This window comes from Erigeron canadensis, chromosome 4 (assembly GCF_010389155.1).
Source record: "Erigeron canadensis isolate Cc75 chromosome 4, C_canadensis_v1, whole genome shotgun sequence".
Lineage (NCBI taxonomy): Eukaryota > Viridiplantae > Streptophyta > Magnoliopsida > Asterales > Asteraceae > Erigeron > Erigeron canadensis.
Window position 1 is genome coordinate 34,186,292 of NC_057764.1, and position 19,693 is coordinate 34,205,984.

The 19,693-nt window shown below is 32.8% G+C and overlaps 2 protein-coding genes across 3 annotated transcripts; one reads left to right on the forward strand and one right to left on the reverse strand.

The window, feature by feature from the left end:
- Positions 1 to 11,918: 11,918 nt before the first annotated feature.
- Positions 11,919 to 14,407, reverse strand: LOC122595997 (cyclin-D4-1-like). 2 transcript variants are annotated; one of them, XM_043768491.1, is made up of 5 exons: positions 14,032 to 14,407; positions 13,870 to 13,962; positions 13,462 to 13,765; positions 13,279 to 13,352; positions 11,919 to 12,231 (listed from the first exon to the last, which is right to left on the reverse strand). In XM_043768491.1, the coding sequence occupies exons 1-5, from the start codon at positions 14,209 to 14,211 to the stop codon at positions 12,004 to 12,006; spliced, it is 879 nt and encodes a 292-aa protein (XP_043624426.1). In that variant the 5' UTR covers positions 14,212 to 14,407; the 3' UTR covers positions 11,919 to 12,003. The 2 variants fall into 2 exon arrangements, with proteins under 2 accessions (XP_043624426.1, XP_043624425.1); XM_043768490.1 differs by having other exon boundaries at positions 13,279 to 13,388; positions 14,032 to 14,405.
- A 3,127-nt stretch (positions 14,408 to 17,534) lies between these two features.
- LOC122597460 (probable pectate lyase 5) lies at positions 17,535 to 19,199 on the forward strand. The gene has a single exon (XM_043770049.1). The coding sequence runs from the start codon at positions 17,535 to 17,537 to the stop codon at positions 19,197 to 19,199; it is 1,665 nt and encodes a 554-aa protein (XP_043625984.1).
- The last annotated feature ends 494 nt before the right edge of the window (positions 19,200 to 19,693 follow it).

Here is a 19,693-nt window from a genome sequence, read left to right on the forward strand (position 1 = left end):
GTATTGTAAATTCGTTCATGATATCAGAGCCAGGTTCCTCTGATTTCTAGTTTCTAGATTTAGAGCGGATTCCGATTTCGGAACTCTAAATCTGTGAAACCCTAATTTATCATAAAGGTGTTCTTGGTTCGATCTTGGTGATTCCGCTGCATATTGTTCAGATCCCTCTTTATTCTTGACTAAGTGAATCAAGAAAAAGTAAGGGCCTCTTTTTTCAGATCCTGGTTGTACTTTTTGACTAAGTGAATCAAAAGTAAACTAGGGTTCCTCTACCTTCAACCGATAGCACTGTATTGTTATCTTCTTCCCTTCTTCCTTCTTTCCTTCATGTTGTGTGTTTGAATCTGCTCATGGTTTCTTCTCAAGATTCAAATTTCTTTTTTTATATATAAATATACTAAATCTTTTTCGCTTATCTTTTTCTCATAAAACCACTAGTGTTAATACTTGACCTACCTTCATCTGAGAGGCCAGGAATCCTGTCACTGACTCTGGTGTGAGACTAAGATATATTTTATCAAAGTTTTTTTTTGAGAAGAGATTGTTGGTTGATTCATTATCTATCTGCTTCTTGTAAAGTTGTGTGCTCTTGCTTGCTCTCTATCTGTTGTTGTTCTTGTTATCTTGTGGTGATTGTTTGCTTGGTATTTGCTTCTTGTTATTATGGCTTCTAAAACTGCTACAGGTAGTGGCTCTAAAGCCACCACTGTTAGTAGTCTTGAATTTGGTGATCCTTTATATTTGCATCCTACTGATACTAGTGGAAGTCCTATTTTGTCTTTCAAATTAACTGGTACTGAGAATTATAATGTGTGGTCCTGTGTTATGATGCTTGCTCTTGAAACTAAAAATAAGGTGTGTTTTATTGATGGTTCTTGTGATAAGGATGCTTACAATGATCCTGTTCTTGCTAAGCAATGGGATAGGTGTAACTCTGTTGTTTTGTCTTGGATTTTAGGGTCTGTTAGTCAAAAGCTTTATATGGGTCAAATTTTCTTTAAAGTTGCTAGTGAAGTTTGGAAAGATTTAAAAGAAACATATGATAAAGTTGATGGATCTGTTACCTTTAATCTGCATCATAAGATTAATACATTGTGTCAAAATGGTTCTTCCTTATCTGAATACTATCATAAGTTGAATACTTTTTGGAAACAGTTTGATGCTATGGTTAAACTACCTGTGTGTACTTGTAATGCCGCTAAGGAATTTAAAGCTCATCATGATTTAATCAGATTAATGCAATTTCTAATGGGGTTAGATGAGATTTATATGTCTGTCAGAAGTAACATTCTTACAAAGGATCCTTTGCCTAGTGTGAAATCTGCTTATGCTCTGTTGTCTAGAGAAGAGTCACATAGGAATGCTAGCTCTATGAATCATGCTAAACCTGCTAATTCTGCTTTTGTGTCAAAGTTTAATGATTCAAAAAAGAAGTTTGTCAGGAATGAAAATCTGGTTTGTGCTAATCCTGCTTGTGGTTTAAAAGGTCATACAATTGATAAGTGCTTCAAATTGGTTGGTTACCCAGATTTCAACAAAAAAAAGGTCAAATTTTCAGAATCAAAACAGAAATTATACAAGTAACAATGTGCAAAATGAAAAAACTGGTTCTTGGTATGATAAGAATAAAAGTGTTTGTTCTGAGAATTCTGTTGTTTCTTCTCCTTCTTCTACTAGTTCTGGTACACCTAATACCAATTTGCCTTTGACTAATGAACAACTTGAGAAACTTATGAGATTGTTGAATGAGAATCAGGATGCTAATGGAAAGAATCAAGCAAATATGGCAGGTCTTGTGTTTAATGCTTTTATGTCTTCTACTTACTTTAATTCTAATATTCAATTTGACACCTTGATAAGTCTTATAAATTGGATAATTGACTCTGGTGCAAATCAACACATGTGTGCATCTGATAAAAACATGATAAATGTTATTGATGTTTCAAATCTGAATTTAACTGTTAATCACCCAAATGGCACTTCTGCCCAGATTACTAAAATTGGTGATTTGAGAATTACTGATAACATCACTCTGCTTGATGTTTTAGTTGTTCCAGAATACAATGTGAACTTGTTGTCTGTGCATAAAGCAAATAAGGACAGTAAACTTTTCTTTGGTTTTTTTGAGTATGCATGCTATATACAGGACTTCAAAACAATGAGAAATATGGGACTGGTAGGATTCATGGTGGTCTATATTTGTTAAATCTAGGTAAGATTTGTGCTAATAGTACCAAACTGAATCTTGTTGTTAATTGCAATGTGTCTACTGATCTGTGGCATTCAAGGTTAGGTCATCCTTCTTATAATGTGCTGCATGTTTTTTAAGTCCAAATTGAATATTGGTCAAATTGATGATTCTTTACCTTGTGATGCTTGTCATAAAGCTAAACAAACCAGACAACCTTTTCCATTGAGTGATCATAAATCTGTTAATGTGGGTGAATTAATTCATCTTGATGTTTGGGGTCCTTATAGAAGGCCTAGTAAAGAAGGTTACAAATATTTTCTGACTATTGTTGATGATTACTCCAGGGCTGTTTGGGTTTATATGTTGAAAAACAAGACTGAAGTGCATGAAAATGTAAATAACTTTATAAAAATGATCAATACTCAGTTTTCAAAAGTGATTAAAGTCATTAGGTCTGATAATGGGACTGAATTTATCAACTCAAATATGGAGAACATGTGCAAAAACTTTGGTATTTTGCATCAAACTACATGTGCTTACACACCCCAATAGAATGGGGTGGCTGAAAGAAAGCACAGACACTTGTTGAATGTTGCAAGGGCTCTTCTCTTTCAGGGAGGGATACCCTTGTACATGTGGACAGAGTGTATTTACACTGCTATTTACTTAATGAATAGAACTCCTTCTTCTGTGTTAAAAGGAAAGACACCTTATGAATTGGTGTTTGGTTTTGAACCCTCCTTGTTTCACCTCAGAAACTTTGGGTGTTTGTGTTATGCTACTAACTTGAATGTGATTGACAAGTTTTCTGAAAAGGCTAACAAATGTGTTTTACTTGGATACTCAAATTCAAAAAAAGGATATAAGTTGTATAACTTGGAAGATAAATCTGTCTTGTATGCTAGAGATGTTAAATTTTATGAACAAGTGTTTCCTTTCAAAATGAATTCTGATAAACAATTTAATGAAGAACTTTGTAATTTCTTTGACAGGATTGGAGAAAGCATTGTTGAGTCCACTGGACCCAATGATGATAATCCAATTGATTCTGATTGTGATGGCAGAGCCACCACTGAGATTGGTAGTACTCATGAATCTGCCAATAACAGTGGAGGCACAGCAACACATGAAGAAAATTCTTGTGACACTCTACAAGAAGGGGATAGAGTGAGTTCTGAGGGTGTTCATCTTGTTGATCATGAGGTCACAAATGAACAAATTCCAGTGGACTCAATCAATCTTAGGAGGTCCAATAAGACTTCAAATGTTCCTAGAAATTTAAATGACTATGTGTTAGATGGTAAAGTTAAATATGGGATTGAAAGAGTTGTAAATTACTCTAATTTAAGTCAAGATGTGTACTGTTTTTTATCTAGCATTAATAAGCATGTTGAACCTAAGTCTTATTTAAAGGCTGCAAAAGATTCAGATTGGATAGAAGCAATGAATATGGAAATGGAAGCATTATATAGAAATAATACTTGGGTTGTAACTGATTTACCTGTTGGCAGGGAACCTATAGGGTGTAAATGGGTATATAAAATAAAATATAAATCCTTTGGTGAAATTGAGAGATATAAGGCTAGATTGGTAGCAAAGGGATACAATCAAAAGGCAGGTATTGATTATGAGGAGACTTTTTCTCCTTTGTTAAGATGGTAACTGTTAGGTGTCTTATTAATGTTGCTATTCAGTATGGTTGGACCTTATTCCAATTAGACATTAATAATGCCTTTCTATATGGTGATTTGAATGAAGATGTCTATATGTCTCTTCCTCTTGGCTATTTTTGTAAAGATGATAAAAGGGTTTGTAAGTTAGTTAAGTCTCTTTATGGACTTAAGCAGGCTCCTAGACAATGGAACCATAAGCTTACTACTGCCATTCTTGAGTATGGATTTACTCAAAGTAAAAGTGATTATTCACTTTTTACTAAAACTGATTCTGGGTCATTTATTGGGCTTCTTGTCTATGTGGATGATATTGTGATCACTGGAAATGATAGTGATCAAGTTGAAAAGGTAAAGTTGTTTCTTAATACCAAGTTTCTTATTAAAGACTTGGGAAAACTTAAATACTTTCTGGGAATTGAAGTTGTTGACACTTCAAATGGTGTTTGTTTGTGTCAAAGAAAATACTGCATGGACTTGTTATTTGAATATGGTCTGCTAGGTGCTAAACCTATGAAAACTCCTATGGATATGAACCTTGTCATTTCTGATAGATTTGATGTTAATGATCCCTTCATTGAAAATGTTACCTTGTATCAAAAGATCATTGGTAAGTTGATATACCTTACTATTACTAGACCTGATATCAGTTACTCTGTTCAATGTTTAAGTCAATACATGCATGCACCAAAAGCTTCACACTTGAAACTTGTTTTTAGAGTTTTAAGGTATTTGAAAAAGAATCCTGGTAAGGGTATTCACATTATCAAAGGTAAATCTTTTAATTTATCTGCTTGTGTTGATTCTGATTGGGGAAAATGCATCACTTCCAGGAGATCTGTGACTGGTTTCTGTATCTTTCTCAATGGTTCACTCATCTCCTGGAAAAGCAAAAAGCAAAACACTGTGTCTAGGTCCTCTTCTGAGGCAGAATATAGGGCAATGGAAACAGTGACTTGTGAAATCATTTGGATTTTAAATGTTTTGAATGATCTAAAAGTTACAGGCTTACTTCCTGTAACATTATTTTGTGATAACAAATCTGCAGTCTTAATTGCTAACAATCCTGTTCTTCATGAAAGAACCAAACACATTGAGATTGATATACATGTGGTAAGAGAGAAAGTTATTTCTGGACTTTTGAATCTTGTGAAAATTGATACAAGTGAACAATCTGCTGACATCTTCACCAAGAGCCTTTGTGTTAGACAACATGAATTCTTACTTGGGAAATTGAACATGATTAACATGTTTTCTGCTTCTACCTAAAGTTCATATTAAGGGAGGGTGTTAAAATGCTAATATAAACTTTAGGGTTGTATTTGACATTATCTCTTACTTCCGGGTTAAGGTTTTATGCAGGTTTGTAAAAGAAAGAAGTAGGAGGGCTAGAGATGGACACTTTGGATCTCAAGGGTTGAAGATGTGAAGATCAGAAGATGAGGAGTATATATACTCCATTATACCCGTTTTAGGGTTCTTGAACAAAAACCTAAAAACATACATATATGTGTTTCTCTCTGTATTCTTGTTCCCTAAATTAAGGGTTTAAATCCCTTGTTTTGTATTAATATTTAGATTCCTGATATTGAATCTAAACTATTTTGTAAACCTTAATCTTAATAATATTGGTACTTTTGTGGTTGGCAATCAGGCCGACTAATTAAATCTATCTTAATAACAACAATAATAATAATTGTTGTTGTGTTTCTGGGTATTGTAAATTCGTTCATTACCAGTAAAATCCCCTTCGTATTCTTGTGTATACAGCATCAGGTTATGGTGGTGGGTTTCCACGGCTGGCACTGCCCCTTATATCCTAACGGATGAGTGGTGGCCAGATAAGATACTGGTACATATGTTTATGTATATAGATTTGATGAGTGTATGTATATGTATTTCTATAGATATCGATCAATTTATATAGATTATGAGTATAGGCTGGAAATTTAGGGTTTGAATTGACGAGGATGATGATGGATTTGGGTCATAGTCTTGCCACATTCAAAAATGATTTTCATTTGAATACTAATGTATGTAAAGGAAATATAAATGAATAAATAAAATGAAATTGTGATGATGAGGATGATGAATGTATATTAATCAATGTGTGTAAGTATGTGTTTTTAGAGTTTATTAGAAGGGTTTGTGATTTTATTAATTTCAAAGTGTTAGATCTAGAAATGAAAAGCAAGAAGAATAAAAAGGTGTTTTAGAGGTAAAAGTACTAATATACCTTCATGTGCATTGCACATGAGAAGGTTAACGAAAGGAGATAAACGGCGTGTGGACGGAGGGTGATGTAATGATTTAAAAAGTTGTTATAGGGTGATCTAATAATAATAAAAAAGCATAGGGGCAAAAATGATAAAATGACAAACCACATGGGGATGTAATGAAATTTTCTCTTAATTGTATAGAGATTCAATTTCTTTATTAGACTTATAATTAAACTATAACTATTGGCTCATTAATACAAAAGACATTATAACTTTATTTGATTGATCATTTCGTCATTAATAAATTGATTATTGATGTGCGAAATCTAGCTTTAAATTTATAACACGATTTACCGAATAATACTGATAACTACACACTCACAGGCAGTGTACCTGATCGTATGCAGTATAGTGAAAAACTGGTAAGCCGAGATCGTTCGCAAGGACTTAAACAAGCATTTGTAAAAACGTTTAATGATTCAAGTAAAATGGGGGGTTTTGTGGCCGAATTGCCACGATGCAAGTAGTTAGTTGAAAATTAGTAATCCCAAAGGATTAATCGAAAAAGAGATTTTAGTTTAAAACAAGAATTTAAAAAAAATCATCCATCTTGATTTCGCTCAACATAATGTTAGGATTGCACATTTGAATAAGTTCAAATTCAATTTAGTGATTTAATGACCGAGACTCAAATTAATCGTTAACCCCGTACCCGTCAAGTTAACTACTTATTCGACTCTCTTGTATAAACTAGTTTCGTTATTAAGACCGGTACCCCGAGACGCCTTTTTATAACTTCCCTAGTTAAACAATTGTTTTGGTCATTTCAGATAACAATTTTGCCTATCGATTGTACCCAACCGTCAACCCGTTAATTCTTATCAAATATTGACTACCCTCTACCGTACCCGTCATAGAACCAAATGCTTCTAACTAAGCAATCAAAATAACTTTTACCCAAATCCTAGTCGTCACTAAAAAATGAGCACAAATTATCCGCAATCAATAATTGAATAACAAAGAATTAATAGATTAAGTTCATGACAAAATGTTAAATCAAATCACTTGAATTAATAAATATTGTGCAATTCCTACATAATGTCTCACTCCATCAAGATGGATGAAAAGGTGATTAGCCACTCATATTGAAATACAAATAACTAATCAGAATGAAGGAATTCATCGTTACCGAGTACAAAGAATTGAACGGAAATAACGAGAACAATCCAATCGTAATATCGATCCTCAAAGATGAGAAATCTGATCAAAAGTCTCCTCAAAGGGTCTATAAGACGGCTGCCAAATGTAACATAGGGTTTTGGGGTGAAAAACAAGCTATTTATATGTTTCCCAAAAAATAATGTGCAGAGTCGAACATAAGCTGCTGCGCAGCTCCCTTTGACCGCAGTTGACTTCTTGACTTTTATTGACTTTGCTGGAGACCCACTAGACGAGCTGCTGCACAGCTTCGGCTCCCTGTTTTACAGCTGCTGCGCAGCTCGGGTCTTCTGTTTAATAGCTGCTGCGCAGCTTGTCTTGATTCCAGGTTTGACTTTCGTTGACTTTCACCAAACTTCATCCAAACGACCCGGAAATCATCCGTAAGCACTTATTTCACTCAAAGAATGTCGTTTTCTTCCGAAATACGCTCAAGTATCTGCTACTAACCTGAAACACTAACAAATACCATAAACGCAACAAATGTATATAAAACGACTCATTAAACATGCTAACTTAACTATATAAGCCGTGGGAAATGGGTATAAAATACGACATATCAATTATTTTTCTTTGTCAATTCTTCAACTCCTATTACTTATAAGACTTAAAATAATTTAAAAACATGAAGACTTTAAATTTTTGAGTTTACGTTCCCAAATCATAATGCTATTTGTCGTCATCCACTATGTTTACAAGTTCCGATTTTGATGTAATTCTAAAAATTTAAGGTAAATCCAAAACTCTAACTAAATATATATATATATATTATATTTATCATTATTGTTTACTATAACTTAGTTTCGATTATCGATTTACTTTAACCATAATTTATTTCATACTCACGAATAATGTATGAGACATATTTAAATTTTTTTATAATACAACCTATATATCTATCATACATTATACGAGTATTAGGACTAGTATATATATATATATATATATAGAATTGTATAAATCATTATATGTAGTACACATAGTAGATTTTATAAGTTAGGAGGATACACCTCTTTTATCAAAATAAATTATACTTATCCTTTTAATTATTAGAAAAATGTTAAATGGAACTATATTTTGACATGCATAAATTTTTTTTTATCTTTCATATCAAAAGTTTATTTCTTATATTTTATAATAAATATACAACTATCTATTTATCTTAACTATAAGTCTAAAAATTACGTTTAATAAAATTCCTAATTATTATGTGAAAAATATGAAAGGCATTGTTTTAGCTAAACCAATTACATAAAATTAGCCAAAAGTAGAAAGTCTTACATAATCGAAGTAACATGCTTTATCATCATATCTTTGTTTTCCTCTTAGATTCTCCGCCCCACCAAATCATTGCAATGACTATTTCGGTGAATTGATACCGACATCGCTAGTATACAAATATTAAGAAATATCATATAGTGGATTACATATATTATTATTAGGGATATAATTATATATCTATCTATGTATCTATCTATCTATAACTCTTATAAAACAATAGTTAACCAAACATTTTAAAGCCCTCTTATAATCTAAAACTAACTTAAAAAATTGTCACATAAGATTTTATCCTATATGTCAACTCCATATTTTTCTTTAAATAAACTATATATTTAAAAAAAAAATGAACGTATATATGTTAATATATATATATATATATATTGTAAGAATCTAAGATCTTCTCATTAGATAAAATGATATCTTTTCTTTAGTTTAAAAAAATCACGTCTATACCTAATGATATTTCATTATCTTTTTTATTCAACATTTATATAAGGTTCCTTTCATTTTTTTTTATGGTGATTATATGAAAGTTTGCTTAGGCCGTTGGTTAGTTGTAACTCTCATCGCATTAATCATTAGTGACAATATTTAAAGTTATAAGCTTTTTTTATCACCACTAAATTATATTCATCTTATATGAATTAAGAGCTTTGTATAATATCATAACTTTCTGAAAGAGTTATGTTAATTCTTTCGTTCATATCACTATGGAAATTATGTACAATTTTTGGTTTAATTCTTTTATCTTTTTTTGAATTTTATGATAATGGTTAATATAAACTCTTTTTTCTTTTGTCTTTTAACAATACAATTTTTCATTGTGATGATGAGAAAAATATTATGATGGTAGACGAAGAGTTAGTTCAAAACAAGTGTATATAACAATTAGTTTAATGATTGGATAATGAATACGTTATTGCTAAATTATATAACACTTAGACTTGTTATTATTATTCTTATTAATTATTATTAACACTTGTATAGATTAATTATATATCACATAATTATTATATTAAAGAATTGAATATAAAACTTTAAATATATTGAACAAAATTTACACAAACTTAATACGTAGTAATTTTTATGCTTATGATTCACAAAAGTGACTTAGAAAATATATACTTTTTTGAATTGATAACCACGTATAGAATGAAGCGAATGATTAATGGTATGAATATAAGAAAAAAAGAAAAGGAAAAGTTTCAATGGAAAAAAGGTTTTACCTTTTGTTTGTAGTTAGACCGCCGAACTCATGAACAAAAATGATTTCCAACACTGCAAATTGTGATTTCAATTCTGAAAAAAATAAAATAAAATAAATTATTATATGTCCATGTAAATCCGCGAACATCTATAAATTAAATTGTTAACAAAAATTTATCTCAATGATATTAATTATAATGGTATAATACATAATTAAGTTTTAATCTAAAACTATATTTCTTATTTAATAATTATGTATAGTTTAGCTTTTCTTTTTTTATTGCAACTTTAACTCATGTATTTTCATTTACGTTATATTATATTTTTTTTAATCTTAATTTTATGTATTAAAGTAGTAACATCTAAAACAAGTAACATAGTAAGAGTTTAAGGAGATAAACAAAATTGATACCTTTTTAAAAAAAAAAAGTTGACACATTATAATCAAAATGATATTATCGGTGTTATTTTTATGCTTGTTTTTATTAGAGCATTTATAATGGGCTATGGTGTGGACGGGGAGGAATAGCTAAAACCTTGACGAGATAGTGTGGTATTATTACAACTTTAAAGAGAATTTTGGTGTGAAAGCGACAAAGTGGATGAATCCACGGTTTTTAAGTTGGGTGGTATGTATTTTCTTTGTTTTTTCTCTTTTTTAATTGTTATTAATATGGTGTGGCATAATTTACGGATGTAGTCTGGTTATTGGATGGTATTGTGTGGTGCTGATGTGGCGTATATGCGTCACACCACTTGATATGTACCATTACATATACTATTATATATAATTTAAGATGATTCAATAAAAAAAATTTATTTATAAACATACAACTCATGTGAGTAACCCAATTATAAATATAAAGAATAAAGTTACGAGTAATGTTTTGAGATAGTTTGATGTATAATATTAAAAAGGGATAACTTTGCCAATGGGTTGATGATTTATTGATTAAGTTTTAGGCCTTGTTTAAATTCATTAGGGTTTAAATTTTATTTCTTATATTTGTAGGAGTGGATTATCAGGGGGGTTGAGAATCCTAGGTTTCATCTCAGATATGTCTAGTTCGAACTCTGTACACTGCCTAATTGGATGTCACTGTAGACCCTCAAATGCTAATTGTTAACTAATAACTACTAATTACTAACTTGTTGTTAAAAAAAGGGATAATTTATATGATTAAGATTATATAGTTAGGGAGGTGATATTAATTTGTACCACCAATATTAAATATTATACCATATTTATGCATTGCTGACTTGTACAATCAGCTTTAAAATATATATATATATATTGTGGTACATTCATAAAAAATGATGGTATTAATATCATTACTCACATAGTTATATAATGTTCCCCACATAAACTTTAAACTCAATGGAAGTTTAACATGTGTGAAAATTGATATGAATGCATATGTTAGCCTCATATAACATTTTCCCATATTAAAATATTAACGGTATAAATTTAAAATGGAGGATAATAATAATAATAATAATAATAATAATAATAATAATAATAATAATAATAATAATAATAACAACAACAACAACGTAGTCCAAAACCATAACATATTAACTTGAATATTTTTGGGATTGAGATTTTTTAAAAGGGAAATAATGGATCATTTTAAAAATTAGTCTAAAAATCATCTTAAAATATTAAAGTTGTGACATGTGTATTTCATTATTTATCTTTCTTAATCTTATCATTTGATTTTGCCACTTGATCTTATCTTATGATTAAAATGATTGTTAAACTATTTAGTTAGGATGATTAATCATTTTCCTTTCTAAAGTTCAAATTAATTTTATAAAGTAAAGTTAGAGGATTTTAACCATTACATTAAATTCAATGACAAAAATTTAAAAAATCATCAACCCTGATTTTAATCTAATAAGTTAAAATTTGCTTAAGTTACTTATAAAGTTACTTAGAGAATTTCTATCTATATTTTTGACCATAAAAAAGTACCAACTATATTATAGAGGTCACCTCACTCTTTTTTGTTTCTTCTTTTTATTTTTAAAAATTTATTATTATTCACAAGAAGACCAACTCCACAAACTAGTGGATTGGTATGAATATACAACGAATGGTTACAAGATATTGAAATTAGACCATTCTTCCTATGAAACAATGTTTCGTTTCCTATTTCTGTACCATAAGAATCAGATAGATTTTATATTAAGAAATATCTACTCTATCGAAATCTTACTATCCTCGAATCTTAGTCACTCTAACAGCTTCCTCGCCAGAAATGGTCGCTGGAGCTAAAACCCGATCACCAGAATCACAACTGCCACAAGTCGCCGCATCCAAAACACCGTCGGGACTTGCGGGTGGCTCGTTATCAGTTCTCCAAGATTTCTTGCTGACATCAGCAGATGGACACGTGTCCACCAGATACTCATCCATCAGTTGATGACAGCTTCTCACACTTTCCTGTTAAAATGATTATAATAATAATAATATTAATAATAATAATATAAATATAAAAAAAATAGAATAATACTGTATTGAATTGAAATATCATTAAAGGTGAAGGTTATGAACAGTGTCAATTTTGTTTTCTTATGCATTTTTAACATAAATATAAGATTTGTATAAATATTAACAAATGGATCTTTGGTATAGTTGGTTCGGCCGTTGCTTTCTGTTTGAGAGGTCGGGGGTTTGAAACTTGCAACCCGCTTATCTTTTTGTTTAGTTTTTGAAGGATTTAGAGATTAGACATTTACATTTTGACCCTTATTATTTACATTTTGATTCTTTATTGTTTTTCTTACTTCCCCCCTGCTATTTATTTTTTGTTTTCTGTCCCCTTTAATTTTCTATTGCACTTTTCTTTTTAAACTATAAAAGTTTTATACTTTATATAAAATAACAAAAGTTATATTTTTGTTATTTAACATATTGTTTTTTTAACAATTGTTTCTTAGCTTTTGGTGTAGATTTTTTTGTATATTTTGTTTTTTTTTTTCATGACTTTTATAATATTTTTGCGTTGTAATATATTTGTTTTACATACATTTTTTAAATTTTTTTGATACTTTTTGGTTAGTTTATTTGCATTGATTTTGTTATTTGGTTTTATTTTATTTTATTAGTATTTTATTTTTCTTTGTGGTTTTTAGAGATTTTTCTTTTTTTAATTGGTTTCTTTTTGAATTTTTCTTTTTAAATATATTTTTTTTTGTGCTCCTTAGGAGTAAATAAAAATATAATTTTGTAACTGTCGTATTGTTGTTAAAAAATAAATGGATACCCGCGGCATCATAATTTTCTTTTGATTTAGTTTTTGGGTTTTATTTAAAAAATATCTCGCCTTGAATTTCGAACTAAGTTTATGATAACGTTAAAGAAATTAATCTCTTTTGGGCGGCCCAAACTTTCTAGTTAGAAATAATTCGCATGTTTATATAATTTTACACTTTTTGAGATAAAAAAAACTTAATGAATAAATTATAAAATTAAGACAAAGGAAAATACTTTTTTCACTGTCTCGTAATAACTCTCCGGTACTTCCACTCCTTCGCCGGCGGCTGATATCACTGCCGCCGCCGCTATCACCGACGGCCGGAACCCCAGAAAGTCAATTACTGTCCACATTCATATTCATAAACATAATCAAAAAGTAAAAAAATAAATAAATCGGGTCGGGTATGGAATTACCTCGGGTGGTTTTGATGATAATATCCGAGCATTTTGATTGGAAATGAATATGGTTGGGACAAAACGACGTCGGAAGGATGGAAATGAAGTAATGAAGGAAATCGAAAGGAGTGATGGATCGAAGGGTCCAGTTGAGTTCGGACAATACACAAAGCTCCATTCTCTGAATGGTTTTGGATTCGAACACGAATCGGGGCTCCGAGACTTGAAGATCCGAAAGGAAAGGTACTTGAACTTCTTCTAGTTTAGCAGCTATTGATAAACAAGCGACTGATAGTAACTGATATCCCCATCCATTTTTCCACTGTTTTCATAATAATAATAAAAAAGTTGAAAAAACATTTATTTGTGTATAAAAAAGACACAAAATCTGCACAAAAAAAAAAACTCAAATTGAAATGTACTGGCCTCAAGTGAAGCTGGTGAGGCCGACAGAAACCGGTCAAAATAGTTGACGGAAAGTAAAGCGGTTATTGGTTGAAACACATGTTGTGAGTGAGCCTGTACATTATAATAACGGTGTTATGCATATATATATATATATTGATATAGATAAATAAATATACATACATTGAGAATCCAGTTGATGGAATCTTGACGGTGGGTGAGGTGGTGGTGGCAGCGGGTGAGGTAGTCATGAGGTGGAGAATGACGGAGTTCGGTGGCGATGAGTGAGTCGATGATCGTCAGAGAGTGGTGGTTCACAACGGTGGAGAAGGGGGCATTAGAAGTAATTGAGTTGTCGGACATTTTGAGACAAGCTAGAAGAAGAAAGAAAGGATAGGTGATTGTATGTATAGGTGGTGGTGGTGGTGAGAGTTGGAAGAGATAAGAGAGACAACATATGTGGTGGTGGTGGTGAGTGGTGGTTGTACGGTTGTTTTGTTGTTTGTGGTGGTGGAACACATGTTTTTAGGAAACTGACATGTTTTTCTTTCTATTTTGTTGTGTCTGGTTTTTGTGTGTCTATATAAAAGATGATGTTGAAAGTGTGATTTTGGAGTATAATAAGAAGGCTGTGGTGCGATGTAGGGGATCGACATTGGATTTTGGGAATTTGTGTATTAAGCATTACTCGTGTTTTTTTTAACAGCAAAATATGTATATTATTATAATGATGGCAACCAGAAAGACGTTATTTGTCAAAAGATACAATTACAAAATACAAATTAGTCTAGAAAGCGAAACAATAAACATCATTTAATTAGACTCGTCTCGAATCATTAACCGTGAGAACTTCAAAATGAGTTAAAAAACTGGTGTCATTTACCATACGGAGGCACGAGAAAAATTCTCAACCAACGAGGGCCGAGCTGCCGGTTTTCACCTCTTGGTGTTTTTGATGAAGTTCCAAACATGACTCGGGGGAAGGCCCAAAACTAGAGTTGATACAAAGCAAAGACAGATGATGAAAAAAGCAGAAAACCAAAAAATCATCCCTTGTAAGACTTCGACCAACAACAAGATCAACAAAATTTGATTCGTTCTCTAACGGATTTACGAGCCAAGCACTCCAGACATACTTGTGTATTAAGCATTGATCCATGCTTGATTCAAAAGATTAATACCTGATGGAAAGTTAAAAATTACTACTGATTTTTTAACTTCTCTTGTAAAATCGAAAACAACATTAATTTTAATTTATATTTATATTTTATATATATGAGTAAACTTGTATATTTTTTACCCCTCTCATAAAACATAATATTGAGATCCTAAATTCATAATACACAATATTATGAGTTATTTTCTTTTACTAGTTTATTCATTCCAACAAATTACAGTATATCTTTGGATTGTTCATATATCCAAAAAAAAAGAAGTGAGAGCAAGAGAGAAAGATACATGGATATCATATGTTGATCACCAAAGATGTTTATTGGAGGAAAACGCCTAGATGGGTGGTGTAGTTGGCGACATAGGTGCGAGACGTCACACATGATGTGTCATTCCCTTAAGCTAATAGTCGTAAAGATATTAATTAATACATTCATAATTAAACATGGTTCTCTGTGACAGGAAGAGTGATAGGTAGATGGAGGTGGAAGTACGGAATTCCGAATGCGTTAGAGGAACTTCCAGGTAGAGGTAGTGGAATGCGAGGGTAAGACATATGGGTTTTAGATTAAGTAGACTTTTTATTTAGACTTTGGTTCTCTGTGACCTTTCGTAGGGGGTTTTGGCCTTGGAGGGGGGAGGTTACTCTTGTGTTTGTTTCCCCCAAAATGGCTGTCGGAGGACATGATCAATGAGAGTTTATCTAAAGGACTAGGGGTTTAGGACTAGTTTTCTTGGTTTGGAAGAGCAGGTGAGAGGATTAGGATTAGGATAGCTAGGCGGCCTAAGGTCCTTTTTTTTCCATAGGTTGTTTAGAAGTAGTTACTGCCTTGGCTTAATCGGGATCTTTTCAGGTTTCGTCATTTCTTATTTATATGTATGTTTGTCTTGGTTGTTTCCCACTACTTGTTCGAGTTACGTATTAGTTTGCCACTTTTATATTGTTTAATATGCCCGATATGGTTGCTTTCGTATTTTGTATTTGTATGGTCAAACATGTTTCTAAGATATCGGTAGGACGCATGATGGATAAACGTCTGACCCGCATAGTAGCCGGACACAGCAGACATGTATTTCGTCTTTTCAGATTCTCGGCAGACATGTATGATTTTCTAAACATTTCTCATTTTCCGTCTTGCACTTCTTTGTGGCCGGAGGTCCCTATGGAAGCAGTCTCTCTACCTTTGTGTAGGGGTAAGACTGTCTACAGCTTACCTCCCCTATACCCCGCGCAGGGATTGGGTACTGTTGTTGTTGTTGTTGTTGTTGATAATTAAACATGGTTGTTGATTGGATTTTTGCTAATAAGCAGTTTCTGCATTTAAGCATCTGCAGCATGTTTCACCAAGTAAGGATAGTTTATTATGATGAAGATCCTCTAAATTGTTATAAGTAAAATTGAAATATCTTGATCCTTGGATTAAAATCAAGGGTTAAAATTAAAGGATGGTTTTTAAAATTAAAATCAAGCATAATGATGATGAGATGGTAGGAAACACAATCTTCCTTCTTGTATTTGAAAAATAATTTACATCGAAGTCGGAATAGATACATATATCCTTCATATAATGATAATTCAATCACATTCATAAGAATATAAGTCTACAATCTGCTAAATGAACAAAAATCCAGTAAACAGAAGGAAAGTACTTAGAAAGACCATAAGGAAGTGAATAGAATTCAAAGTACCAATGTCGTCCACCGTCTTTCCTAACATCTTTGTGATCATAACCAAGAGTTCTGTCAAGAAACATACCAACTATGGCTGCTACTGTTGGCGGGGACATGAATAACACCAGCATTAACTCGTGGAACTGCATACATCAGTATACATCAGTACGCCAAATTTTTTACTCTGTTCCTTTTGCTCTGCAGCAGCATTAACTACTCATATGAAATACGATAGATTAATGATAGGGATGCTCAATAGATTTTATGATATACAAACTGTAAAAGCTTGGAAAAATATATACTATGCGTATAATTACGTCAACTATTCTAAATAAAATCAATAAATTTATCATCTTGATCATTATCATTATGTAATCGTTAAACTATTATTTGTTTAAAAATTTGAAAACAATTATAATTTTTTCTAAAAACTATCAAACTTTTGGAAACATTCAGACGCTCCATCATCAAATTTTCGTTAATTCGATTAAGGAAACTAGTGTTTTTTACAAAACAAGGAAAGTAGTTGATTATATTCCTTGTTTGTTTTAAGTCATTTGTTTCCTTGTTTAACAATTGGATTTGTGTATATAAAGGGCGCCATTCATTCATTATGCAAAACGTACCCAAACCAACTTTATCCAAAACCCATTAGATTTAACGAAGAGTTTTGTTTTATTCGGCCAATTATAGTTTTGTTCCGTTTTTTTGGTTATTCGTTTTCTTTTATCATCGAGAGTTCTATTCGATCACGTACAGGAGCTTTTGGTGTTGATTCTCGATCAGTAGCTATACTCGCAAGCAACAGCAGAGAGTTAATTTTTTACAACAGTCACTACATAAATATGCATCGTCCAAACATCCTCTTGTTTTGCCTTTTGACCTTCTTCTTCTTGGGCATTCGGGCCACTCCTCTGAATCTAACACTTCCTTATCAACACCCTAACCCCGAGGCTGTTGTTGAAGAAGTACAAAGGAGATTAAATGTATCGATACATCGAAGACAATTATTGCTGGACACAGCAGCAGGAAGCAATAATTGTCTCACTGGAAACCCAATAGACGATTGCTGGAAGTGCGATCCAAACTGGTTCAATGACCGGCAACGTCTGGCAGGCTGCGGCATTGGGTTTGGCCGGTTGGCATTCGGTGGCAAAGGCGGTCAATATTACACGGTCACAAGTTCCTCGGATGACGACCCAGTGAACCCGATTCCTGGCACTCTAAGACACGCAGCCTTACAAACCGAACCCTTATGGATTGTATTTGCATCAAACATGCTCATCAAACTCAAACACGAACTCCTTGTCAATAGTTATAAAACGCTCGATGGCCGTGGGGTGAAGGTTGAGATAACCGGTGGAGGTTGTATCACGGTTCAGAACGTAACAAACGTGATCATCCATAATATTCGTGTTTATGATTGTGTACCAGTTGGGAACGCGGATATACGCTCAAGTCCAACGCAGGTTGGACGTCGAGGGTTATCTGATGGTGATGCGATTTCGATAAAAGGGTCAACAAATATATGGGTTGATCATTGTTCATTGGCTCATTGTACGGATGGTTTGATAGATGCAACTTTGGGCTCAACTGCTATTACTATTTCAAATAATTACTTTACTGATCATAATGAAGTTATGCTTATGGGACATGATGACGCGTACTTGGCAGATAAAGGAATGCAGGCTACATTTGCGTTTAATCGTTTTGGGAGAGGTCTGGTACAACGAATGCCGCGGTGTAGGCATGGGTATTTTCATGTGGTAAACAATGATTACACGGAATGGAAGATGTATGCAATTGGTGGGAGTGCGAATCCGACTATCTATAGTCAAGGTAATCGGTTTGTTGCACCGGCAGACCCTAACGCAAAGCAGGTGACAAGGCGAGTGGACGCAGATGAGAAGGTTTGGGCTGGATGGAATTGGAGGACGGATGGAGACTTGATGGAAAATGGTGCCTTTTTTGTGCCCTCTGGTCAAAACGGAAACGACATGTATGCAAGTGTTGATCCTAAGTCCGCCAACTTTGTCGAACAACTCACGACGAATGCTGGTGTCTTCGATGTGCGGAACATGCCGTTTGGTGGTGTTCCAGTTACACCACCAGGAGGAGGTGGAGTTCCAGTTACACCACCAGGAGGAGGTGGGGTTCCAGTTACACCACCAGGAGGAGGTGGCGTTCCAGTTACACCACCCGGAGGAGGTGGCGTTCCAGTTACACCACCCGGAGGAGGTGGCGTTCCAGTTACACCACCAGGAGGAGGTGGGGTTCCAGTTACAAGACCAAGAGGAGGCGGTGTTCCAGTTACAAGACCAAGAAGAGGTGGTGATCATGCAGGTATGAATATTAGTGGCGGCAACGATACGGATTTTGGAATAATGATATTTGGGAGCGGCGCAGTTGCAAGATCACCGGCACCCACCACCATCTTTTTGAGTTCGTTAATTCTGTTCGTAATTAGTTCGAAGCTGTCCAAATTATTTGATTATATTGCTTGTTTCTAAAGTTAATTAGAATTCTTGTTCATCAAGTTATGTTTTTTTCCTTGTTTAACAATTGTATCTACCAATAAGAGTAATGTTGTTTTTTTTATTTCATTCGCAAAACCCCAATTCTCTTCGTCTCATCATATCATCTCTTTAATTTAGTTGCAATCAAACATAACAAACAAATATGAGATACTGTCATAACAAACAAATATCATCTCTTTAATTCTTGTTCGTAAGTTATGTGACTTATTCGGCTATCTAGATAGACATTCTACATGGTTTATGATATTTGGGATAAAGGTCCTAACTTTTAAACCCAATATTATAGAGTTGGGTGATAAGAAACATACTGTATTACTATTGCTATATAGCTTAGGTCTTAAGTCTTAACTCTTAAACCTGATTTTTCTAGTTCAAAACAACAAAATACATGCTAATATATCCATCTGAATAGTCTTACAGAAACCAGTTATTTTAGAAAATTAAGCCAAAGTTGAGTACAATCTTTG